Source organism: Mandrillus leucophaeus, unplaced genomic scaffold (assembly GCF_000951045.1).
Source record: "Mandrillus leucophaeus isolate KB7577 unplaced genomic scaffold, Mleu.le_1.0 Scaffold754, whole genome shotgun sequence".
NCBI lineage: Eukaryota > Metazoa > Chordata > Mammalia > Primates > Cercopithecidae > Mandrillus > Mandrillus leucophaeus.
The window spans coordinates 1,776,435-1,803,437 of record NW_012108186.1 but is presented as its reverse complement, the minus strand read 5'-3'; the positions used below and the strand labels follow the sequence as shown (position 1 = coordinate 1,803,437).

The 27,003-nt window shown below is 34.8% G+C and overlaps 1 protein-coding gene across 3 annotated transcripts in view; it reads right to left on the bottom strand.

Annotated features, from left to right (window-relative positions):
• The window catches only part of UBE2E3 (ubiquitin-conjugating enzyme E2E 3), a 95,926-nt gene that overhangs the window by 7,581 nt on the left and 61,342 nt on the right, over window positions 1-27,003 (bottom strand). For 2 of the 3 annotated variants that reach the window (XM_011966303.1, XM_011966304.1), the window contains exons 4-6: window positions 11,206-11,338; window positions 8,224-8,371; window positions 5,938-6,574 (exon numbers count right to left, since the gene is read on the bottom strand). In XM_011966303.1, the coding sequence (XP_011821693.1) occupies window positions 6,477-6,574; window positions 8,224-8,371; window positions 11,206-11,338 (379 nt within the window). In that variant the 3' untranslated portion in view covers window positions 5,938-6,476. Of the gene's footprint in view, window positions 1-5,937; window positions 6,575-8,223; window positions 8,372-11,205; window positions 11,339-27,003 lie in introns of those variants that run through there. The other variant, XM_011966302.1, reaches the window with a different exon arrangement.

Here is a 27,003-nt window from a genome sequence, read left to right as displayed (position 1 = left end):
TGTGTGTATGCACACATATATATACTTTAACATTTTTTTGGTCTGTCTCCTAGCAATTGAAAGTAAACTCCATAAGGGCAGGAATTTTCGTTTTATTCACTGTTAATCCTAAGTATCCAAACCAATATTCAGTGGACACAACTAATAACTTACTGAGTGAAATAAATTGGATCCCTTATTTCTAGGGGCTCATAATTGAGATGATATACATACACGAGTAAAACATTATATGTGTCCTTAAAAAAAAAAAAAAAAGGAACTATGGAAGAAAAAACATGGTCTCTCATGCATATTTAAAATGACCTTCACCATTTGAGAGTTGTGTGATTACAGCAAGAGTGTAGCAGAGGGCTAAAAAGTGCTCTTCAAACCATGATAAAGAAAGTCAGGTAAGGGGTGCCAGTGAAAGCCCTATAGTGTTATCCCCTCCTACCCTTTATCTCATAAATTATGACTCTTCTTCATCACTTTGTAGATGAAAACTTGAAATGCTCATATGAAGACTTAACTACCCCAATCTCAATCACTAGAGAATCCCTGACTTTCCTTACACACCTGGGCCCCTAACTGTCAGGACTTCTCAGTACCACACACCTCTCGGCAACTCATTCCTCCACAGATTTACCTTTTCCCTCTCTTAGACTGAGGTGGGAGCAGCCAACACATCTGAGTTTGCTAAGCTAACAAGAAATATTCATGGTGTGAGATAAAATAGAAGTTGCTGAAATTATACTTCTGAAACTAGGGCGCTTCTTACCCAGGTAACTTTCAATTCAACCTACTGGCAAAGAAAGAACATGGGGCAATACAGAAAAAAATGACCCTGTAACTCTTCATCGTCCTCCATTTCCCTTTTCTCACTGAAGTGAAAAACACACACGACATACAGAAAACAAAAAGACTTGAATATTTCAATAAATGACCTCCAACACTCCAGAATACTCCGTTCCACATTACCAAATGGTATACTAGTTCCCTTTCCCTAAAATATTTATCTTAAAAGATTTTCTCAAAGGCCATCCGTTTTCATTTCTTCTATTAGATTTCCCTAAAATACTGCAAGCAGATACAGGTATTTAGTTGTTTTCTTTTTACCAATAAAAAAGGATAGGAGAAATATCAATTAAGAAGACAGTAATGATAATAAGAAATTATGTAAACTTTGTAGGACAGAAAGTATTTTGGTGAATTTAAGGAAGTTTAAAATTACAAGATTAAGTCTGTCTCTATTTTAAACACATTGTCATTAAGTACGTTATATGAATAACCCATTGCTATTTCCCACATTTCAATTTAACAGTTTCAATTTAACAATTTAAATATATGTGGCACCAACCACATACAAAACACTGAATCAACATGGAGAAATAAAGGAGACACGACAGATATGGTTCACATGGTCTCTGGATAACCTTATGGAGAAGACTTACACCCATGATATTATCATTCACTCAACAAACATATATCATGTTACATATTGGGCTAGATACTGAAATAAGGAGACACGGGGCATAGATATTATCCTCCAAAAGCTCATTATCCAGAAATATGGATATGGAATAAAATTGCATAAAATGCCAAAACACATGCTAGAAACATGGGTTACTAAAGTGTAGTTTAAGAATAATTATTTTAAAAGCATCAAATAGTATTAAGCGTATTTAATATATATAGAGTAAAACAATATTATACTAATATTTTCATTGCTAAATCATCAGGAACATCTGTTCAGTTTCTCATTCAATAAAAATGAATATACATTAGCAAAGATGTGTTCTCTGCTAAAAAGAGGGAAAAGTCTATCTGGACAGGGAAATGATAAACTGTTTAAGGATGTGAAAATGTATTCATCTCTGTATGTACCACAGTGACAGAAAGAACCTTGTAATTAGCAAACACATAAAATTTGTACAGCAAATAAACTCAGAGTGAAGATCAGCTAAGGAGTTATACAGCATAACCACCTTTCATCTCCCCCAATCCCTTCCAAAGAGAAAAAAGAAAAAGGAAAAATTCTTGGCTTTAGGGCACACATTGTTGAGGAAGGCACCTAGCTTCTTGTTGGCACTTGGAAATATGCATATGCTTGACTTCCTTTTGTTATTTCTGATGTTTGTGAAGAAGGCATCTCAGAGAAACAGACCAACAGGTACATGACAGTAGTATAACAGAAAGTTTCCATCGAAGGAGCTGGACTTGAGATAAACTTGAGGGATTTAGAGATTGGAGGATTTGGAGGAAAAAAATGCTTTTAGTGACCTGTGTTTGGAGGACTTGCGTAATTGGCTTTAGCTTCACCAGATTTCAACAAGGTAACCTATAGATATGAAGATTTAATGTGAACTTAAATTTCCATAAATATATGTCAATGATAATACCTACATTCGTCAAAAATTCCTTTTGCTATGCATTGTTCTGTTTACTTCAAAATATATCCAGGACTAGGTACCAAAGCTCTACTGCCTAATCATGGTTTAATCACTTTTTCTCATGTATAAATTAACAACGAAGACGATTAAAGACTATTTATACCGTACTTGTGCCTGAATCTGGGTAATCTATTGCTTATTTTTTTCTTTTCAAAACTTAGCTTTTCAGTATATGGTCTTATTGACATACTGGATGCTGCCATTTAAAAATCACCTTGGGCTTCCTGTTACACGAATAACCAGAACCACAGAAGTTGAGAGCCCGGCAAGGCGTAAACTGAAGTAACAGAGATATTGCTGGAGTTCCAAGGATATTCCCTTAAGAGAACTGCTTATGAGTTTAGAAGAACTCATAAGAGAGTCAGGGAGAAAAAGAAGAAAGTGAGGCTAGTGTGTGTATGCCTTAGATATGATAGGCATACATCTTACAGGATCACTCCTCATTTCTAATTTAACAAGATTGATTCTGTTTGACAAAGACAAAGGCTTTCACATTACCTACTGCTGTAAGCAATGCAGTTATAAATGCCACTCCCAGTCATCCATTTTATAGCCATTTTGAAAGGACTATCATTTTACTCTGTAGAAACATCCCATTACACATTGCAGATACACATTTAAATCACTGAAGAACTTTACAAGAAAAAGTTGACAAACTAGTTAGAAAAATTTTGTTTCATTTCAAATAATGAGTATCTACTAGAATGTAACTATAATTTTTACTTGGCTATTACTTGAGAAAATTTAGTATTTAAATATGAAACAAATGAATGTATTCGTATATGTTATTCACCTAAAATAAAGACCACTAACTGTAATATAAGTAGATAATCCTTATGTAGAACCATTATCTCTCTTAAGACAATTTATAAACGCTTGAGAAAAATAACTGACGTTTCACATCATGCCATAATTCCGTCCAAAGACCTCAATGTAAATGTTAACAAAAATGTGTTAACGTGGTGCGCACATATCACTATAATGTAGGTTACTATCTAAAGTCACAGGACTGAAATGGACTGAAATCTTACCATACAGTCACATTCTTATATTGTTGTAAGAACACTTAGACAAGTTAGTGGGGCATACTCCAAGTTCTTTACGTATCAGAAAACATCACCTTAAAATTTCTTATTACAAAGGGTGGCATACACATAGGTCAAATTTTAAGCATCACATGAATTTCATTCCTGTGATTAATTAAAATTTACTCATTTTTAAAAAAGGCAATGTCTACATAACTAAAATTTCTGTTTTGAAAAAGGTATTCCATTAAATGCTTGCTTTATTTATCAACACAAATTTTCTGATGTGGTTATATATGGTTAAATAAATTTGAAATAATATTGTTTATCTCATTTTCCAAATTGATAAAGGAATATCAGTGATGTTGAAAGTATTTCTATGACAAATATCTAAGGGAGAATACAAACCTACCTAACTCATATTCACTGCAAACAGCAGTTATATTTTATAAGGTTCCATTTGTTTCAAAATAAAATATTGAAACAAAGATTTGCTAAAATGAAATACTGTATAATTTCCAGAAGCTATAATCTATGAATATCTTTTATAGGGAACAGTTATAACTTGTGTATGTGCACATACATATATGTGTGTGTGTGCGCACGTGTTCAATATAAAGTTGTGACGTTATAAACAAAAACTCTTTGCCTAGTGGGAAAGCATGAAGGTGCAGGGGGAGAGGAAGTATCGTATTGGCTGTGTAATATAGAGCAAGTTATTTAAACTTGTCTATGTACACTGTCAACTGTCAACTAAGGATCATCAGTGTCTGCTCTCCTAAAGCTCTTTAGGTGTCTCAAATGAGATAAGGCACATCAGTGACTGAACAGTGCCCTGGCATGCAGTGGCTCTCATGTCATAGATTGATCTATTCATTAGAACACCAAGATACTACTAGTCCACTTCAGAGAGTAGCCTGTTCCCTAAAAGAAAAAGCAGGACAAGCACAACAAAATTTACAAGATTAAATTTACTGAGTTTGAGGGTGAACAGAGAAGAGGGAAATTATCTAATCGACTCTTCTGTCTCATATATAAACAAACTAAAACTCAAAGAGTTAAAGTGTCTTATTTAAGGCCACAGTGGTAGTTTGTGAAGAGCTGCAAATATTTTAAGTAACCAATTCCCTCCACTTTATCCCAAACCAGTATGGACACAGCCAACAAGTAAGCAAAATAGGTTGGCAGTGGTAACTAGGCTTACAGTAACTAAAAGAAGTCTAATCATAGCATCCCCAAACATCCTAACATTCAGTATGATTTAAGTTTTTCTAGCACCAAGAGACAAGTTTATTACTCTAAGACGTAGAATATACAATTTGGGCAGTGGAGGAAAAACTACTTTCTACAGCTCACCCATGGTTGATAAAAACCCTTACAACTTAAAAATCGGTCTCCACTTTCATCACATTGACTTGGACTCCATTATAAACTATTAGTTAGGTTTTCACAGAGGTAAAGTCTGAATTCTTCAAAATAGTCCCTTGGTATGGTGTTCCTCTGTAATAAAGTTGGGGGGTAGAGAGTTCAAGTGAAAAACAGATATGTACGTGTAATTTTAATTTTACTCTGCTATAAGACTTCTACTGACAAATAGGAGTCTGCTACTCTAGCGACACACACAACTACACGTTTTACTTTATCTTGAAGCATTTTTTATGTTAATATTTTCACTCTATACATTTTTAAGATGATACTTCATTTCCATATTGAGGACTGGAGAAGACATCTGCCCCATAAACCACAACCTTGGCTACATGACCAGAGATGATTACCTTAGTCATAGGGAAACAAAACAAAACAAACCACACACAATGATACTCTGTTTAGCAAATCTAAATATTGCAAAGTAATTCTAACTTTCAAGAAATCTAACACTTCACAATTACAACTAGGAAGAAGAAATTTAACCTTCTAAAAACCTTACAATTTGGTATTTTACCAATTGAGAAATATCACATTGTACACTAACACAGTTTTAGTCTACCTTCAAGGCAGACAAAGATTTCTGTGTTCAACAGTGCCTCTGGCTGTATTTGCTGGCCACCTGCCATAGTAAGAATGGTAATACACACCACGAAAATTCAAGACCAGGATTAGAAGTAAAAAGTACACTAGCTACCACATCAAAGTTAACATCTAACAATACTGCCCAATGCTGAAAAAAATCACCAATCTGGAAGCAACATGTTCCATAAGATATTACCAGACGCATTTTGACTTAAGCATCATATTACCAAAATACAGCTTTATGTGTTTCAGACTAATGAGTTAAAATCCACTTTTGATTATTTACGGTCATTCTTTCAATAACAAAGGAAAAAATCTCTACACATTTAATAGGACTTTAAATGTTTTCAATTTAAGAATTGGTTTATTTGTGCTAGTCTTTAGTAATCTTCATAGACGCATTTTTATTTCATCAACAATCATCTCAGACACACCTTCTAACAAGACTGACGTAAAATATTACGACAGGAAACTATGCCTTCAGGAGCATGTTTATTGTGTTTGAGATGATACATCAGGTGCTCTCTGAGCTACAAAGGGTAAAAGGAAATCCTCTCATTACAAACTGACAAAGGTAAAAGGTAAAACATTTTTCACAACAGCATGAACCACATACTCAGAAATAGATCTGGGTTTAATACAAATGACATAATTCCTAGTCATCTACAGCTACTTTTATAACTTCATACAGATAATGAATTAGGCTAAAATGCACTATAATATTTGGTAGACTTCAGGACCAGTATCCTTAGTACATCACAAAATACATTTTGATATCCCAAAGAAGCAAGACTTGCAAGTAGGCGTTTTAAACATAACTAATCTACAGCTACAAAGTTCTACTCTTGATAGCATTTACCTTTTTGGGGAGTCTCCCAGGCTCCAAAGGATAAAAGCAGAGTAGAATCAGTATAACATATACACAGAAGTCCGTATTGTAAAGGCTATAAAGATTTGCAGCACAGTGAGAAGATGCCTTCTGCTCCTTCACACTGCATACAAATTATGTGAATTATGTTGCGTATCTCTTGGTCCACTGTCTGGCTATCCTGTCGTGTTCTGCTCTGTTGGTCAAATACTGAGTGGCTATGCTTCCAACCAGAGGATCCGCTGGAAAAGTGGAAAGAACATTAAAAGCTATTTTGTGGTATCTTCTTCAAGGTATAGTTCTAATATTCTATTAAAATGAAATGCTTACTTTTCCGCAGTATCTTCATATATAATAGCTAGATTTTCAAAAGAAAAAATTTAAAGTAACATGATCATATGTATATTTTAATATTCAAGTTAGGAAAGCCCCTTTCAGCAAAACAACAACAACAACAACAATAACAACAAATTTTGAGCTATATACAAAAATAGTTAATTTGACTTTTATGAAAGATACAGGTCTTTAATATACAAAAACTATTTTATAATTTTGGCCTTTCATGCAACAATGGAAGTATACTAGGAGGTTATATTTCTGCTTATGAATAGTTCAAAAATGGCAATTTTTAAGTAAAACCCCAGTCTTACGATACCATGCTATTTCAAATACAATGCTTCCTTCATTCTGTGCCTGATATGACTCTAATCACTATCTATATTTCCACATGAAACCTTACTTGCCATTTTGTTTTAAGTAGAATTCTGAACTAGAGAGTGAACCTGATATAAATTTTTATTTTGATGTTTAAAAAGAAAAAAATATGTACATATGGTACAATATTTGAACTGTACCAAACCATAGCCAGTAAAAAAAAACTCTCTTCCTTCCTGACTCCAACTACTCAGAAGTTTCTTTCCCTGGCAAACAACTGTTACCCATTTACAAGATTACTTTCCAGAGTTCTTACATGCATTGACAAGCATTTAGAATATTATGTTGTATATATGTATTTTTTCCAGTGCCTTTTATACTTAATATATCTTGAAGATATTTCCCTATGAGTTCATATAGAGTTGTCACATTCTTTTAAAAAGTTACATCAATTAATGGGCATTGAGGTTGTTTCCAATACTCTAATAAATGATACCACAATGAATATCCATCTGTCTCTATCTATTGTATATGTATCTCGGCCAAGCACAAGGTAACAACAGTAACAGTTTTCAGTGACTTATCAAATATTTAGAAAAAGTAAGTCAACTTAAAAAAAAAGTCACATAGCAAAACAAAATGTGTGAAATTTCAGGTCTAAACATCATTTTATCAAGTCAGCTACTCAAGTTTCTGAAGTTCACATGTGGCAGGCATTTTTTAAAGTTATGAATTATACACAAATGATTTTATCTCTGAGTTTACATAATCATAATCTAGTTCAATTCTCATTGGCTATCATTTTAATATTCATTACTACTACACCTAATATAACTAATTAATTCAAAAAGGAAGGGAGAACAAGAAGCCTTCTATTATTAAAGTAGTTGCTTAAAAGCATATCGCAGAATGGAAAGAGCAGGAAAAGGAGGCACTGGTTTCAGAGACATTGGTTTACTCTTGGTAGAAGTAGTCTGTGCACCTAAACAGTTTTAAAAGTAAAGATTCCATTAGTGATGGTGACAAAATAATTATAGAGTGGTATGCCATTAACAAATTAAATGAAGGTACTGAGAAACTTCTGGCCTAGTCTACTTCAAATGGCACTGGTAATTTCCTTACAAACTATTATACGGAGATCTTCCTATCAATAACATTTACCTCTCAATCTACATTTAAAGCTAACTAAAAAAAAAAAAAAAAGCACTGGTTTTTGTGTTAATAAAGATTTGCTTACCAGGGTTGCAGTCTGTCAAAAGGGAACAAATAGACAGCAAAACTTTTGAAATAGTCAAAGCGGGACTCCAGTTGTCTTTAAGGATGTCCAGACAGATGACTCCCTGACTGTTGATGTTGCAGTGATAAATTCTGGTGCGGAAAGTAACCTAAGCACAGTCACATTAAAAACAGAAGGAAAATGAATGCTATATTACCAACTAAAACACTAGAAAAAGATGAAGGGTAATATATCATAGAAGATACTAAATTATCTGACTGGAGCTAACCTTAGATTCGGTTTAATAACAGAATTAAATGGTTTTGACTCAGTTAAAATCTTTATTTTTACCCTGTATAGAAAGAACTAAAGTAAGGAATTGATCAGTTATACTTAAATAACTGATACAGTAATTCTATCTATGTGTGTGGGTACGTGTGTTTGCATCATATACAACTGTGTGTGCACACACACATACAGAAAGACAAAGTGAGGAAGAGAAATATTTTGGTGCCAAAGGTAAGAGGAACTGATGAAGATTTTTTTTAAAACATAAAAGTTACATCAGTTTCTTAGTAGAAAAGATCAGTATCAATTCAGCTAATTTCCTACCAAACGTTAGAAAATACTGGAGGATTTAGAAGAAGGTTGGTAAAATCATTTACACTACCACCTTTCTGTTTCTTAGCCTTTTATTTCTACAGCTGGTTCACTGTCTTGTTAGACTAAAATATTAAAACAAAATAAACAAGGTTTTTAGCTACTGGATAAAGGAAACTAATATATCCCTGAAATGTGTGAGAGAAGAAGATAAATCATAAGAACACTGCCAAGTCTCAAAACAATCACAAACACTAATTGGATAGTTAATTCATAATTGGACTTGCTGAGAAAAAAAAAACAATTTCTGATCATTTGAAACTAGCAGTGTACTGTGGGCACAAAAGTGGAATCTGGGAAAAAAATATTAAATGCTCTCAAAAGTGTCTTTCTGAAAAGAATGCATGATGGGGAGGGGGTGGGGGAGCACCACACTAGTTTAGTGGGGGAGGAAGAGAGAATGCCCTTCTAGAACTGCTCTGACCAATACAGCATATACTAGCTACATGTGCATATACAGCTCTTAAATTGTGGCAAAGTGAATTGAAACAAACTAAAAGTGTTGTAAAATAAATACCAGATTTCAAAGAGTTAGTACCAAAAAGAAAATGTATAAGATTTCATTAACAATACTCTTACATTGATTACATGTTGAAATGACAATATTCTGAATATGTTGGGTTAACTAATATAGTATTAAAATTCTGGTTTTTACGTTTTATGTGGCTAGTAGGACATTTAAAATTATACATGTAGATTTTACTATATTTCCATTAATGCTGTTCTAGAATATAGAAATAATTTATGTTCAGATCACTGACATTACTACTCAATACACATGTGATTTACAAATATATTTTCAGTTATAACTACTGAACAGAGTAGCATTCAAGAACGGATTTCTATTAAATATTTATTATCCTTCAAGAAGCTCAACATTTTTTCCAAACTTCAAAAAGATTTAGCATTGTAGAGAAATAATTGTTCCAAATACCAAGATCATACCAGAAATCATTTTTCACTTGTCCAACTACAGATCTTAATAATGGTTAATACTGTATATCTTAGCAACAGAGCGAACTAACACTAAAGAATTAGAAATTTAATATATTGCAATTTCAGCAAAAAACTAACAGGCTAAATTTATAATCATTATATTAATCAAAATTATTGGCAAATCATATACAGTACTATATACTGTGAAATTCTTATATTAGTCAATTTCCATTTTCCATTAAAAGGTGTCAGAAAAACTTAAGAGTCTTTTTCTTCAATTAATCTTCCCTATATGCAAAAATAATTTCAAGATCTTACATTCTGATGGGACCACACGGTTAAAGCACTTTAAACACTAACAGCTGTAACTGAGAGTAAACGGTGTCTGCGGTTTGGGGTAAATACCACTAGATGGAACTCTTGCTACCTTGTTAGATGATTCATTACTGAGAAATAACCCTCTTTTATTCACAAAATGAATCTGTTTATGTGCACATACACACAGGCTACATAAATTTTAAATGGTATAAATTGCAACATAAACTTTATAAAGTATAGAGAACAAAAGTTACCATGTTGGAAAGAAAAACATTTCACCGTAGTTAAGGGCTATGGACTTGAAAATATACTTTCCTCTAGTATGTCAGACATCTCTGTAACAAAAGCATAATAATGCTCATACTTAATTCCAGTGGTTTTTACCTGCTGACTTGACCATCGTAGAAACAGAAGTTACGGGAGGGAGCCATTCAAGTAACTGTTATGTTTAAGCTTTGCAAAGTTGACGGTCATTACAAAGCACAACTCACCCTGTTCTCTGTTATCCATCTAATTCATACTTCAAATGAACTCAGAGCCAACAAAACTGAGGCATTCCGTTTCCATTACTACATCATACCCACAGAAGGTACAAAATGAGTTTACTAAATATTATTCATTTCTCTCTTCTTGGCTATGAAGTTTTTGCTTATCTATAAAGATAAGGTATTCAGCACAAAATTCACATTATTAAACACTTATTTCTGGAAGCTGTCAGTTTTACTTTTTATCCTAATATCTTCATTAATACCTTAATAGTTAATTAAGGTATTATTAATTAAGGTATTAATGAAGGTTCATAGGATATTTTCCCTCATAAGCATACAATTTATCTGCTTTACTGAGGTGCAAGGTATAGTTTTATTTACAATTAAGAATTAAACTCTTTCTGCTTATTACAAATTATTTGTGAAAGGAGTCAATTACTTCCAGTTTTAAAATTCTTGATTACATGAAATTTTCCGTATCAATCCATGAAAAGCAATGAAATAAAAATAATTGCATCAATACACATTTAAGTTTTAGAATAACCAATTAAATTTAGAGAAGGAGGATTAAATATTAAAGAATGCACTTCTAGCTTCTTACCTTTGGTGGCTTAAATGGATAATCTGATGAAAATGTGATATCCAGAAAAAACACACCACCTTCATATACAGAACCCGGTGGACCAAGTATAGTTGATCTCCATTCATAAATGTTATCTCCTTTAGGCCCAGCACTATTTAAAAGAAATTAAAAATCAGTATGTACATATATTAGCAATTCATGTTAATATCCTAAAACCAGGGAAGTGTTAAAGGTAAATTAGCAATCTAGAGCAATAAGAAGTGAAATAAGTATAAAAGAAATAAGCCCCAATATGTTTGCATGTGCATGTGTGTAAGAACTTATTTGGAAATATTACAAACTTACAGAGGAAATGCAAGAAAAGTACAAAGAAAATCGGTATAACTTTACCCAGTCTCCATTAGCATTCTGCTCTGCCCCAGTTGCTCCTCTCTCTCCCCGTAACACACACCCCTCTAAACCTGCAAGCATGCATACAGACACGCTTTTTTCTCAGTCATTTGAAAGTTGCACACTTTATGGCCTTTTCCCCATAAACACTTCAGCGTGCATTTCCTAAAAATAATCTCCTATAAATCACAATACAGTTACAATTTCAGTAAATACATGAATACAATTCTTTAAACTGCAATTTGTATTATAATGTTGTCAACTGATTCTGTAATATCCTTTTAAAAAATTAATTTTTCTCCGGATGCAGGACTCAGTCTTGGAACCATGTGTTTCCTGTGTCTTTATTCTCCTTTAATATGGGTCCTTTCCGCCTTTCTTTAACTTTTGTAACATTAACATTTTTTGCAGAATCTAGTCTTCGTTTTTTAAAAATGCTCATCATTTTGAGCTTTCCATGTTTCCTCATGATTTGACTCATGTAATGCATTTCTGGCTCAAATAGTATGTGATGTGTCCTTCTCATGGTATCACATTTGGAGGCACACAACATCTACCTGTACCTCACTGGTGATGTTAAGTTTCATCATCCAGACATAGTGCTATCCAATTTTCCTACTGTTTAGTTACCATTTTTTCCCTGCAACCAATAAGCAATCTTTGGACAGACACTTTAAGACCAGGCAAATATCCTGTTTCTCATCAAAATTTCTTCCCAATATTAAGCATCCATTTGTGATTGCTATGGTTTGATCTGTCCCTGCTAAAACTCATGTTGAAATCTGACCCCCAAATGTGGCAATGTTGGGAACTGTCTGGGTCCCAGGGGTAGATCCCTCATGAATAAATTAATGCCCTCCCTCAGGGGTGAGTCCTCACTCTAGCAAAAATGAATTAGTTCCCAAGAGAACTCACTGTTAAAAAGAGTGGCTTTCCTTGGTTTCTCTTTCTTCCTTCCTCTCTTGCTTTGTGATCTCTTTGCATTTGATGGTTGCCTTTCCACTGCAAGCTGAAGCAGCCTGAAGCCCTCACCAGATGCAGATGCCCATCAGGTGAACCAAATAAACCTCTTTTCCTTATAACCTACTCAGTCTCAGGTATTCTGTTACAGTAATAAAATCATGATTTTATTACTGAACTTTCTCTACACTTAACAGTTACCCCTTGAGCCCTTTCTACTGCCTGTACGTATGTACAGAAGTAAGTATTATTGGTATGGTCTCATTTTTTCCCAATGCTTTGTAAGTCATTACTGCCTTTAATTATTTTGATGCCCAAATTATCGCAGGCCTGGCCAATGGAGAACTCTTTGAAAATGACTCCTACATCCTTGCAACACGTTAGCTTTTTTTTTTTTTTAAAGCATTTCCTTCCTTTGGCATAAGGAATCCCATCCTTGGAATCAGCCATTTTTCCAAAGAGCCAGGGTTCCTTTCAATGGGCATGTTGTCAGAAAAACCAAGATCTGAGTCCTAGGTGCTACTAAGTCTCAGTTACATTTTGGTGCATTGTGCTTAACACCATTACTTTATAAAATACAAAGGAGAGATAGTTCAAATAAAATCTAAACTCATAATTACTTGTTGGTAAGACGACTCATATGCCTTAAACTCTCCTCAAATATATTTTACTGCCAGTTGGTAGAAGAGCTTGGATTCCCACACCAAATTCTTAGTTCTTAAATGTGCTCTCTTCCCACTTATCATGCTGTTTGCCATAGGACAAAGTGTACATTTAACTATAGGACAAAGTGTACATTTAACTACTACAGCAGGATAGTAAATAACTTTTCCTATTGTCTTGGAGTAGACTAAGCAGAGAATCTATGGTAGTGTGATTACTTTGCTGTACCCAAAGATACCTAGCTTAGGGCAAGTGAGGGCTAAAATCCAGTCCTAAAATCCAAGTAGTTCTGGCTACCTGTCTGGAGTTAGGGGTCTCTTTTCATTCTCATAGATGTACCATCTGTTAGACAAAACATGGGGCAAGATGGGAAGGCGTCAGGAAGGGACATGAGCAGCTGCAGGGCTGAGTCCACTGTAATTGAAACAAACCATATTAGAGGCTAACAGCTGATTGACACTCTCTCTGCCTCTTTCACTGTCTTGAATCATCCATTTTTCCTTCTCTGGTGAGTGATGCCAACAAGAATTCAACAATGCCATTTCTCCCAACTTTATTATTATTACTTTAAATCTCTATTTCTCTATCCCTTCCAGCTTCCATCTCAATCATCTTTCCTTTACAGCAAAACTCCTTGGAAATCTTATCTACACCTGGTATCTTCAGTTTCTCTCCTCTGTTGTCACTTGAACTCATTCCAAACAGGCATTTCCTCCCATGGCTCCACTGAAACAGCTCTTATCCAAGGTCACCAGTGACCTCATCACTGCACCCAATGATCATATCTCAGTCTTCATATTATTTGATTGGTCCAGCAACATTTGACACAGCCAATCACATCATCCTTAATACACTTTCTCTTTAATTCCCAGAATAACATACTTTGTTAGTTTTCCTACATTTCCTGGCCCCTCCTTCTCACTCTCTATTCCTATTCCTTATCTCCCTAAACTTTAAATATTGCCAGTCCTCCAGAGCTAAGACCTTACACCTCTTCTCTTTTCTACCTACGTGTACTGTTTTGGTTATCTTATACAGTTTTATGGCTCCCAATAGCACCAATATGCTCTTAACTTCCACATCTGTAACTGCAGCCTAGATTGTTTTTACTCTGCAAGACTATGTCAAGAGAAGACGACAGGCAACAGTCTTCAAGAAATTATTTGCAAAAGAACTATTATCAAAAATAAACAATGAACCATTAAAACTCAAGAAAATGAACAACCTGATTATAAAATGGGCAAAATACCTGAACAGATACCTCACACCAAAGATAAACAGATGGCAAGTAAGCATATGAAAAACTGTTCAACCTAATGTCATTAGGGAATTTCAAGTTAAAACAAGAAAAACATACCACGACACAACTATCAGAATGGTCAAAATCCAAAACACTAACAACAAATGCTGACGAAAATGTGGAGTAACAGGAACTCTCATCCGCTGCTAGTGGAGAATACAAAATGGTACAGGAAATGCAAAATATTTAGATTCATTTTTACGCATCTGGATGTCCACTTTGGAAGACAGTTTGACAATTTTCTTACAAACATAAACATATCTTACCATAAGATCCAGCAATCACACTCCTGGGTATTTACTCAAATGACTGAAAACTTATGTCCACTCAAAATCCTGCATGCAGATGTGAATAGCAGTTTGATTCGTAACTGCCAAATCTTGAAGGTGATCAAGATGTACTTCAGTAGCTGAATGGATATATAAACTGTGGTACCTCCAGACAACAAAATATTATTCAGTGCTAAAAAGAAATGAGCTATCAAGCCATGAAAAGACATGGATGAAACTTAAATGCGTATTATTAAGGAAGAGAACCCAATATGAAAAGGCTACATACTGTATGACTCCATCTATATGACATTCTGGAGGCAAAACTACAGAAACAGTAAAAATATCAGTGGTTGCCAGGGGTTAGTGGCGTGTAAGGGATGAAGAGGCACAGCACGGAGGATCTTTAAAGTAGTGAAACTATTCAGTATGGTATGACATGGTGGATATCTCATTATGTATGTGTAACAATCCATAAAATGTACAACATCAAGAGTGAACCGCGATGAAAACTAGGGACTCTGCATGATTTTATTGATTGGAATGTAACAACTATACCATTGTAGTGTGGGACAATAATAGCAGGGGTGATTGTGTGTCTGTGCAGGGGCAGAGAGACAAGGGGTTTTCACTCAATTTTGCTATGAACCTAAAACTCCCCAGAAAAAGCTATTAATTTTAAAAATACAAATAAAGTTTAGAACAAGCAAATATTTATATATTAAAATAAGAAGTCTGTGTTTCTCTAAGTACTGGTTTATAAAAAGATTTACTAACTTTTATAAACGAGTATGTTCCAAAAATTTGTTTTGAAATCAGGTATTTTGGAACTTGAAACACATTTTGACCACAGAACTAAGGTGGTTTAAATCCTGGTCCACAAAATTTATTTAAACTATTTCTTCCATAACATTAAATAAGGTACTGTGTATCTGCAGTGAAAAATACTGAAAAGTATTGATATATAGTCAGACATTTAAAAAATACATAACCCAGAGCGTCTTTAAATTGATCACTCTGGCTCTCAAAGTTCAGGTAGTTGGCAGGTATTCACTCTGGCCTCTGATCTTTTCCTACTCTTTCAAACATACGTTTATAAACCAAGGAGAAAAGATGTAAAAATAAGGAAATTCTGGTCACAAAAGAATGAGAGGAAAAGAAAAAGATTATTCCTGGGACTTAAAGGGTGCTGAAATGACTAAGAAATGACTAAGAAGGAACAGCACTGTAAAAGCGACGGCGAGGTGTCCTGTGCACAGAGAGGCACATGGAAAGCCCACCAATAGGCCAGATAAAAGGGAGGTAAGGATAAAAGAAAACCAAAGTAGAAAAGTGACCAGCAAGCATTTCACAGCAGATAGGAAAATGGAAACTCTCCTGGAAAGCAGAGGCAGAAGAAGCAGAACAAAGAAAATAAAACAAGAAATCTACCCCTGGCCTTAAGAGTGGGCACACCTTTTAGCAAAAGTGATTAAGAACTAGGTCTTGATATGATTAGAAACTACAAACTGGGAGGTAAGCAGGAAAGGAATATTTCTGTGGCTATTACTAGACAATAAAAAGGACTAGCCAATGTTGGTGGTGTTAAATTAATGTGTGAAAGTCAGGTGTTCTCAATGATAACTGCACTGTTAACTTTCAGCACTCAACCATTTCCAGATATTTTTAAAATTCAAAATTTCTGAAAAGCAATAAGCATATACCTTAAACAAGTTAACAAAGATATTTAAATGCCACACAGGCTCTAGCAAACTTGTCCAATCTGCCTTATTTTGCTGTTATTGTTGTTTTGTTTTATGCTTTTAGCAGCCTAAAGCCATGGTTTTTTGTTTTTTGTTTTTTTTTTTTTTTGAGATGGAGTCTCACTCTGTCACCCAGGCTGGAGTGCAATGGCGTGATCTCAGCTCACTGCAAGCTCCGCCTCCCGGTTTTACGCCATTCTCCTGCCTCAGCCTCCCGAGTAGCTGGGACTACAGGCGCCCGCCACCTCGCCCGGCTAGTTTTTTGTATTTTTTAGTAGAGACAGGGTTTCACCGTGTTAGCCAGTATGGTCTCGATCTCCTGACCTCATGATCTGCCTGTCTCGGCCTCCCAAAGTGCTGGGATTACAGGCTTCAGCCACCGCGCCCGGCTAAGCCATGGTTTTCAGTTTCTGTCTCTAGTGATAAAAGAAAAAGAGGATGAGGATGGGGCTTTACTGGCCTACCCGGAAACAGAAACTTCAAGAACCTATGACTGTATTCTTTCCCCTGGACACCCCCGTGAAGTATTTTAATTAATTCTTGACATTACCAACATCCTAACTAAATGGGAGAATTAGTTACACCTTAATGACTGTAATTTAAGCATTACATTTTCTTATAGGATGTGGCTGTGTCAGCCACCTTTCTTTTCTCAACCTTAACAACTAGATAAGATTCACTCAGATTAATAATATGGATAATGAAAGGAGGCATTTCAGCACCATGATTCAGTCATAATTAAGTTAAATCACATAACTTTTACATTGTGCCAAACTATACGGAAATACTTTAGTGATTCAGAAACATATCTAGTGTCTGCAGGCTCTATACAAAATAATTTTATTTGGAAAATGTATTTTTGACTTAAAAACAGAGATACAAAATTTTAGGTATGATGCCATACTGCATAAAAAAGAAGCAGTCTAGAAAACATAGAGAATAGTAATTATAAAACCAGCTCATGTATTCACTATAAATACATATTTAAAAAGAAATTACATACAAAAGGTTACTCCATTAGGTTGGACTAAGTATTTTAATAGTCATAAGAATTTGCACACATATTCTACTGCAAAAGTATACTTTAGAACTGGTATACTTAAAATGTGTAATATTGAAAATTAAAATCAATCACTATTAATATCACCAAAATAAGCAATAACTGTTCCTAATGTTGATATGACTTTTCCCACAATGAGGTTATCAAGTTAGCATCTCAGTATGAGTAATGGGAGTAGGGGAGATTAGAAAGAAGGGCCCTTAAGCTAGACCAATCTTTAGAAAAGACTGGAATGAGTTACGTAATTAAGATTATAAATAAGTTCATTTATAAGTAAGTTCATTACAAACATTTGTAGGTCAGTAAAACACATTTCAGGGATTAAGGTGTGACTCAATAAGCAGACCTGAGTTCTAAGAAGACTATTAATACAAAGATATCCAACCTAGCATTGTTTAAAATAATGAAAAAACTGCATAAAACCATTATGTCTACCAATAAGGAAACAGATAATTACACAGCAATTAAAAGGAATGACTTACATTTTCCAGCAAGAGATAGATCTCAAAAATAATGCTCAGTGAAAAAAGTTAAGTTGTAGGATTAAACACGTAATTGAATACCATTTATTCACATTTAAAAAAAAACATTAAAAAAATCCCACATATTGTTTATGAATGCATACATACACACACAGTGAAAGTATGAAAACGTATATAGAAATCATGGACCAAAAATACAGAACAGTTATCGCCTCTGGGCAGGAAGGAAAAAGAATGAGACTGGGAAGAAAGTATGAAGAAACTTCAACTATATATAGTGTTACTTCCTTTAAAAAATATGTTCAAGCTAGAATATATGAAAGGATTATTGGATCATTACTCGTCTTACCTACTACTGTACATTGAAACAAAAAAAGAAGTTTCAAAGCACACCAGAGCTCTATTTTACTATTAACATAACTCAAGAAAGAAATAACATTTTATGGAGTGCCCACTCTATGCCAAGTGCTTTGTATCACATCTAACTCGATAGTAGTAATCCTGTTCAAGTATTTTTTATCACAATTTCATAGATGAGAAAACGAGCCAGAAAGGTTAAGTGACTCGCTTAGGGTCATATATGCAGTATATGCAGAGCTAAGATTCTCTTCTAAAATGTCTTCATCACAAATTTTAAAGCAATAAATCCATACAAATGTTTTTAATTACCCAGCGCCTGCCAAAAATTAAAGGTAAACAGATTCAGAAATAAAGGTATCTAATCATGTACTAAAGGTGATTCTGTAATGGCTTCTACTCTATAGACTTTTAAATGCTTCATATAATTTGGATTATTAATCCTTTGTTCCATCTCTGTTTTAAGTGTCCAAGAGTTCCTCTCAAACTTTAGGAGTATATTTCTGAAGAGAATCCTGTTGAACAAAACAGCAGGTGACAAGATGAGTTTTAGAGCCTTTTTATGTTTAGCGCTTAGAATGTGGGGATGGGAGGAAAAACAAAATGATATAAAATTCAAGTTTTGAAAGAGTAGAAGAAAACCCACAAGGTATCACCTTCAAAACAAATATGGTCATTTGCATTAAAAATCTACACTAGCATGTAACCCTTGCCTGAAACACCTTCAGTAACTGTTCAGAAAATAGTGATCAGAGTACTGCCTTGCAAAGAAGTGGATTCTTTTCCTAAAATTTGTATTAAGCAGATTCTGATTCATAAGTTTTTGAACCATCCCTTATCAGCTTCACATCTTTTACATAAATTACTACAAATGCTTGCATAACTTCTTGGCCCTTTTGTAAATTACTGTGATGCTTGCAAGTATGATTTTTGAAACCTAGTCTTCGTTTCATATATTGAGCGTATGGCAAATAAACGTATTTTTTCTTTCTGTCCAGCCCTAACAACCTTATCACATGGTCTACAGAATAGTAGTATTTTCACAGTCTCTTCTTTAAAGGAATTAGATTGAACACAAAAATAAAATGGCTGGGTGTGTGTGCTATATACATACATATAAATTCAGTCTGCAAAACCATCTTCATTAAAGAGTTAATAACTATTTCTGGCAGAAGTAAAAAAAAAATTTATGGCATCGCCTAAAGGCTTCTATCTGCACAGATAATGCAATAATGCTTTACTGATCTAGTAATTACCATATAGTCTTTCTTCAAAACTGCTACTATAAAGCTTGCGCTTTGTCTATCTTAAGGGCTATTATGACATTCATCATCCAAATGCAGTCAAATCTATTGTGTATAATCAGAAGAAACGCTTTGTAAGAGAAGAATTCTGGTACAGGTATTTTTCATTGCAAAGTACTGTACACTTATATAAACATAGGTGAAAATATTTCTAAAAGTAAAACCATACACAAGGTGAAATAATTAAAAACACACACACACATCCAAGTCCAGTCAGTTCAACAACATTGTAAATAACTACTATGGACCAAGCACTGGGATGCCAGAATAAACTGTGGGTATGGTGAAATTAAACATCAACATCTGTAAGTATATTGTCTTTCACTAATACTGTGGTCACAATTTCACACTTAAATCCCTTGCTTTTTATATTCACATTGATTGTGGTGTATAATATCCGACTTAGCTAAAACACCTACAGTCAAAAAGCTGCTCTGTCCAGAAGATCCTTGACTTCTCTGCTAATGATGACATAAAGATACATTTATCCTGTAAAGCTTCTCTACTACCTCAGCTGAAATCTCCAGAAATCTCAACCCACCACTCTTTCTTCTCCTAATCGCCTCTATTCCCTCTCTCAGCTGAGTTCTATCTTCACTGCCCAAGAGAGGGAGAAAAGGTAATCTTAGCAATAAGTTGTTCATTTTAACAACCTTATCAAGGCGGTTGGGGCTTAGGAATATCCTTAGGATGCAGAACAAATTTACTTATATGAAGTACATCAAATGCTAAATGGGCATGTGTGAACTAGACAGAGAATATAGGTGGCTTTTGTAATGTTTTTCTAAAGGAAAGTCATACCTCTATATTGCTTTCCAAACTTCAAAAGCTGTTTATAAGTGAACAGTTATTATTCCTGAGTGTTTTAGAAAGAATTATATTTATTTAGGTTGAAAGCATTTAGGAGTTCACAATTAGGGAAAGCTACAATACAGACAATTAGGGTGAGGGGAGAGAAATAATATAGAAAAATAATTCTACTAACTAACAGGGCAGACCTAGGTATGTGCTAGCAGTTCCAATGATTTTATCTTCCTACTCCTCTTCCCAAGAATGACCTCTTTTTGGTAAATGTGTGAATTCTTATGTAATCTCTATTACAACCAACCAGGAAATGGTATTGCTTATTAATCTATACTGTACCTTGTGAACCTATGAATTTGCTTTGAAATAAAAAAAAGTATTTAAGCTTTTAACAATATACAAAATATAGTACTTGATAGATTCAATAAAGGAAACAAATTCATTCATTCATCAAGGAGTCACCGAGTGTCTACGATTTGGGGCTAGGAATCTGTACAAGGAACTAAATACACAATGGAGATTTCAGCCTATCTGAGGATATAGATCTTAATCAAATAAACTCACACACACACACAAAAAAAAACAAAAAAAAAACATAAAACAGAAAATGCTACAAAGGCAAGGTATTCTTTGTTGAATGCCAGGGAAATGTTAGAGAGGTAAGGGAAGAATCAGAGGAAGCAATACTTAGATTACTTCAAATACCCCAGTGGGGGCTAATCAGGAGAAGGTGAAAGGAAAGGGCTGGGAAAGAGGAATTCATAGCATATGCAAATGCCCTGAGGCTATTAGGAACAAGTAGCGGGGTCTGGAAGGACAACGTGGCAGAAGTGAAGGGAACATGGGAAGTACAATGAAACAGGACCTGACGAGGGAAGCTGTAACCAACATCTAGGCAGGACCTTGTAACGCTACATGAAAGATACTTGTCTTTATTTTAAAAGCAATAGACAGCTATCAAAATATTTTAAGCAACAAAGGGGGAGTGTTAAACTAATATGGACATTTTGCAAAGCCGCCTCAGGTTGCTCTGTGGAAAATGGCTTGGAAGAGGCCTGGAGGGGTTGTGGGTGGACCACTGCAGTAATCTGGGTGAAAGATGATGACAGGCTAGACTAAGGTGGTACCAGAGACAAAGAGGAGAGACTTGAGAGTTACTTAGGAGGAAAAAAAAAAAAAAAAAAAATCAACCAGACTTACGTTTTGAAATAGGGCAAGTGAGGAAAAGGGGGGTATCAAGAATAGCTTATGGTTTTCAGACTGTATGACTGAGATAACGTATGTGACATTAACTAAGATATGGACGTTGAAAAAAAGTTGGTTTTGGACACACTGGGACTAAGAAGTTTATGAGATATCCAAAAGATAAATATGTCAAAGAGACAGACAAATAAGATAAAGGGGACTGGTCCTATAGATATAAATTTGTGAGACTTTGATACACAGGTCCTTAATGTCCTGCAGGTGGGATGCACCAGACTAGGTAAAGAGTACAGAGTAAGGCGGCGAGATGATGCCTGAGATGAGACCACCACACCTAAGTCCCAATAACACATGTCAGACCTGTGACAGGTGTATAAAAGAGGGACAAAAAAGCAAATGGAAACAAAGCAGAGGAGAGATTAATTACATGAAGAAATATGGAAAGAAGCTGGGTTTGAAAAGTGTGTTAGAAACTAAAGAAGACGTCATCTAGTCATGTGGGGATCATACCAATAAACTGCAAAAACTATCTGCATGTGTATGCTGGCATTATGAACTAATTCTTTCTGTAAAAATACAGAAGGAAATACTAACAGTGGTTACCTCTAAGAAGGATGTGGTGCTCTAGAATGAAAAGGAAACCCAATTTTCACTGTATACTCTTCCCATTCTGAATAGTTTTCTGTGTTAAGTTTTAATTTGAAAAATAAGAGGGACCGGGGCCCAGTAAGTCAAAACTGGGGCTATGATTGAAGCACTAAGAGTGTTGTAAAAGCACTACAGAAGAAAGTCTAAACCAGAAAGGATTTTAGGTAGGCAGAGTAATTTCTATAATATGCTTTCTTATCAAACCCCAAACTGGCGATCTCTGACAACAGAGATTTTCCAATTCTGAAAAATCAGATTAATAAGAGCTTTTAGAAATCTTGGCTAAGATTACTTACCCTTCTTGGGTATCTTCCCTCCCCCATTCTTTGCATACTGTACAGTTTAAGGGCTCATCCAAAATTGAAGCCATTTTACCAATATATTGTAAACCTGAATTACAACTTAACCATATATGACAGATCATCTTGTTTTCATTTTCTGCCTTTAACTTTAAGACAGGCTATGATAAGGTAAAATACAACTAACAGTTGATAAATGTGTCAAGCTTTAGTCCAGTTTATCATGAGGTTTAAACTAAGCACAGACTCCAAAAGTACCTGTTTGTCCATTAGTTTTTTTCTGTATGTTTTGCAGTTTGATATACGAGGGCAGGTATGGAAATGTATCTTCCACCAGGAAGTATTTGTGTTTTGTGCTACATTTTTGTTCAAAATCGTAATGCCTACACAGAATCCCTGACCTGCAAATGACTCAAAATTCAATAAATGTATTTCCTGCTTATCTTTGCCTTTATGGAAGATCTTTTTCCTTGGTGGACAATGTAATTACAAAGCTTCATAACATAGTTGGCACATATGTGAGGTACTCAGTGTTACTGATTCATTCTTCTAACATCTACTGATTACCTACCATGTACCAGGCACTAATGGGTACTGAAAATACAGTGATGAACAGAACATACTAGGTCCTTGCCCTCACAGTGATTATGCAAATACTGAACAACACAAAATTATTCACACAAAACAATGCTGGATAAATACAAAGTCACTTAAATAAGCAGACTATATTCCAAAGAGTGTACGAAAAATAGTACTTAAAAAATTGATGGTCTTTTTTTTTCCTGTCCCAACATATCCAAGGATATGTCTATATTCGCATCAGTTAACACTGGCTCACTAAAGTAATAAGGGAAGGGGGCGGGAGGGAACAGTGTGGAGAAAATCTCCCAGGTTATTCTAATAAGCAACCTTCTTAAGAGGTACTAAGTTAACTGATGTGGTTACTACATCTAAAACCATGGATCCCAACCTTGGCTGCCAAATGTGATCACCCGTGGAGTTTAAAAACTTACCCAATACCAGCTCCTACCCCTAAGAGATTCTAATGTATCAGTCTGGGGCTTGGTCTGAGCTTACAGAGGCTTAAAAACTCCTCAGGTGATAAAATGCTCAGCCATGACTCAAAACTGGAGACGAGGAGAGCAGATATGCAGAAAGAATGGGAAAAAACAGAATGGAAACAAGAAAGTATTCCAATCCTCAGATATGACATAATTGCCTGGGCTCTGTAACTGTTACTACTATTGTGCAGAAAGATGTAAGAAGCTATTATAACTTCTGCCAAAACTCATTCACATCTTTAGATTGTGGTGAATTTATTAAGGTAATAGTTGGGCTCAGCCAGGGGCACGCCAGCCTCCTTGGAAAACTTCCCCATCGCCACCTCAAAAAGCTGTAATGATCATCAGCATAATGTAACAGCTTTTTAAAACTGATCAAATGAGAAAATGTCTCTATAATCTTCTTTCTCATACACAGCACAAGTAATTTTGCCTATACATTTGTCTTTAAAAAGTAGATTATGACAGTTTAAGATTCTCAGCTCTTGCTGCTTTATGCTTTCTTGCCATTTCCCTCCCTCTCTTTCTGCTTATAAAGCAGCAGACTTAAAAGCATAAACACAAGGTATGCTATTAGAGAAAGGTAAAATCTTACTTTAGTATCCTATGTAAACATTTAGTAAGTTCTCTGACTTTAAATTCTAACATTCAGAAAATTCTACATAGTATGAAAATAAAATTTATTATTATTATTAATTCTAGAACATTAACCAGTGCACCACTGACATTATATGACTACTATGCCATAAAATACTCCTAGAACTGAACAGTTACTGGAGAGTACAGTAAGCTAAATCAGAAACTAGTGAGCAATTAAGACTTTTGAACATAGTGGTTAACATAAGAACCATTCACAGGGACTTTAGGAATTACGTTATCTATAAGCATACAAAATAGCAAAAGGTACATTAAGAAGATCTATACACTAATCTAGCGACATAAAAAATTATATCGGTATAATAGTGGAATTATGTCACAAATCTTGAAATTACAAAAAGCAGTTTCTACACAGTAAGTTAAAACTGAATCTTCCTTAGATAAAGCCTTACAGAAAACACAATCTCCTATTAAAGTAAACCTGCATTCTGTCACTTCTAGTATTCTCCATTACCACTAAACATTCTTTTTTTTCCACTTCTATCCCTTATGATTGGGGTTTGCCCTGAAGTTGTCTTTGGCATCCTTCTTGCTATACACAGTGCCATAGATAATACAAACTATACATATTTATCGCTTAGAGATTTCATCCTGTTTTATATAAACTACATATAATCAGTTTATAAATCTTTAGTAGCAGCACTGTGTATTTTGCAATATTCACTTTTTAAGTACTTATTGAACATTATACTTTTCCGACCAATCATCACCTCAAACTCAACAAAATCAAAATTATCTTTAACATAAAACCTGGCCCTACCAAAGACCAGAAATTGTAGTACTTGGGAAAAATGTGGAGGGATAGTCATGCTCAAATACCACTAGATCGGAGGAGAAATACAGCTTTTTAAAAATTCTTAGCCACATGTATCAAGAGTCATTTGATCAAGTAATCCCACATCCAAGAAGCTATCCTAGGACAAAAAACAGAGATGTGAATAAAAGTTTTTGTGTAAGGAGGCTCAAAGCAAAATAACAATAGGGAAACTCAAAATAGCTTATATGTCCAACTAAATCATAATGGTTAAATCACAGTTCTCAATCAATCATGATGTAGGCACTGAAAAAAAATTCAAGATTTTGAAGACTGTTAAATGACATGGAGAAATGTTCATGACAGATTAAGAGGGAAGAGTAGATCACAAAACTATATATACACAGCAGTAATCGTATTGTGTAAACAATTTGTATATGTGTATACAATATGTCTACGTGTATTTCCTTTTATATCCTCATTTCCATTTGCTTTCCAGTCTAAATTAGGATAGATATCACCATAATGTTTATAGTCAACAGTACTAGGGTCTGCTGAGATGACTCTCCACACATGTGGACAATCTGGTTGACTGGCATCACCACCATTCCTGACCCTTGAATTTATATGCTACTGGTAAGCATTCATTTTCTTATATTTATTTACATGTAAGTATTTAGTAAAAAGCAGAACATACGATGGATACAATGAAAAAATGTGTTCAGGTTAACTTGTGGCATCATGTTGGAACTCAAAAAGTTTCAGGTCTTGGAGCATTTGATTTCAGATCAGAGATGCTCAACCTGTTATACTTCTATTAAAAACAATTTTTTTAAATGGCACTTTCATTTATTTTTCCAGTTGTGCAGGCATAAAACTTGACTTTTAAGCTTCCTTGCTCACCAGACATCCTGAAGGTTCTTCGGAATAATCTTTCTTATTACAATAGACAGGAAGCAGTAAATTGTATTGAAAAGGCTTGGAAATCACACAAGATCTAAAATCTGGTTGCATTTACCAGATGTGTGACGTCCAAATTACTCAATTTTTCTCCATCTGTATGTGATGGCACCTGCCTTTGGAGTTATAGTGAAGTTGACAGCTCCTACTATTATGTAATTTTCTTTATCACTACTTCCAACCCAGATACTTAGCACATTTGACCTGGGACTCAAATATGGATGTTTAGAATTGACAGGTCTTTAGATATCATTTACTATGGGTCCCTGGTTTGACAAATGAGGAAACTGAGGTCAGGTGCTTGCTCAAGGCTCTAGAGCTAATACGTGGCAGAACCTGAATTCTAACCTGTTCCATGACTTCCAGTTTGGCACTCTTTCACAGGTATCCTTGGAAAACTTCTCAGGACTTTGCTCATGCCATTCTTTCCTACCTCCCTGATGACTACTGACTCTTTCAATATTCTTTATCTGAATTCAATTAATAAATAGAAGGCCTTCCCTAATTCCAAAAGGGACTTCTCCCTCTTTTGAACTCTAGTACAGATTGCTGTTTGGCTTTTTGACTAGGTCACATTGACGGAGGGCTAACCAGAAGAGCACAGCCGCTTAAAGTTAAATCAGAAAACATCAAACATGTAAATAGCCCCTGAAGGCACAGAATATTAACTGATGTTTCACAATACCCTTGAATTAACAAGGAAAGACTGAGCAACACTCAGCACATATTCTCTGATTCCTAAGACAGGCAAATTTTCAAACATCTGGAAACCTTAGAACGACTGATGGGCATAAGGTAGACTTAAAAGATGTGACAATTAAATGCAATGTGATATCCTGAAACAAAAAGGACATTAGCGGAAAAAACTGGTATAAAGCCAGGAGTTTAGTTAATATTAATTTG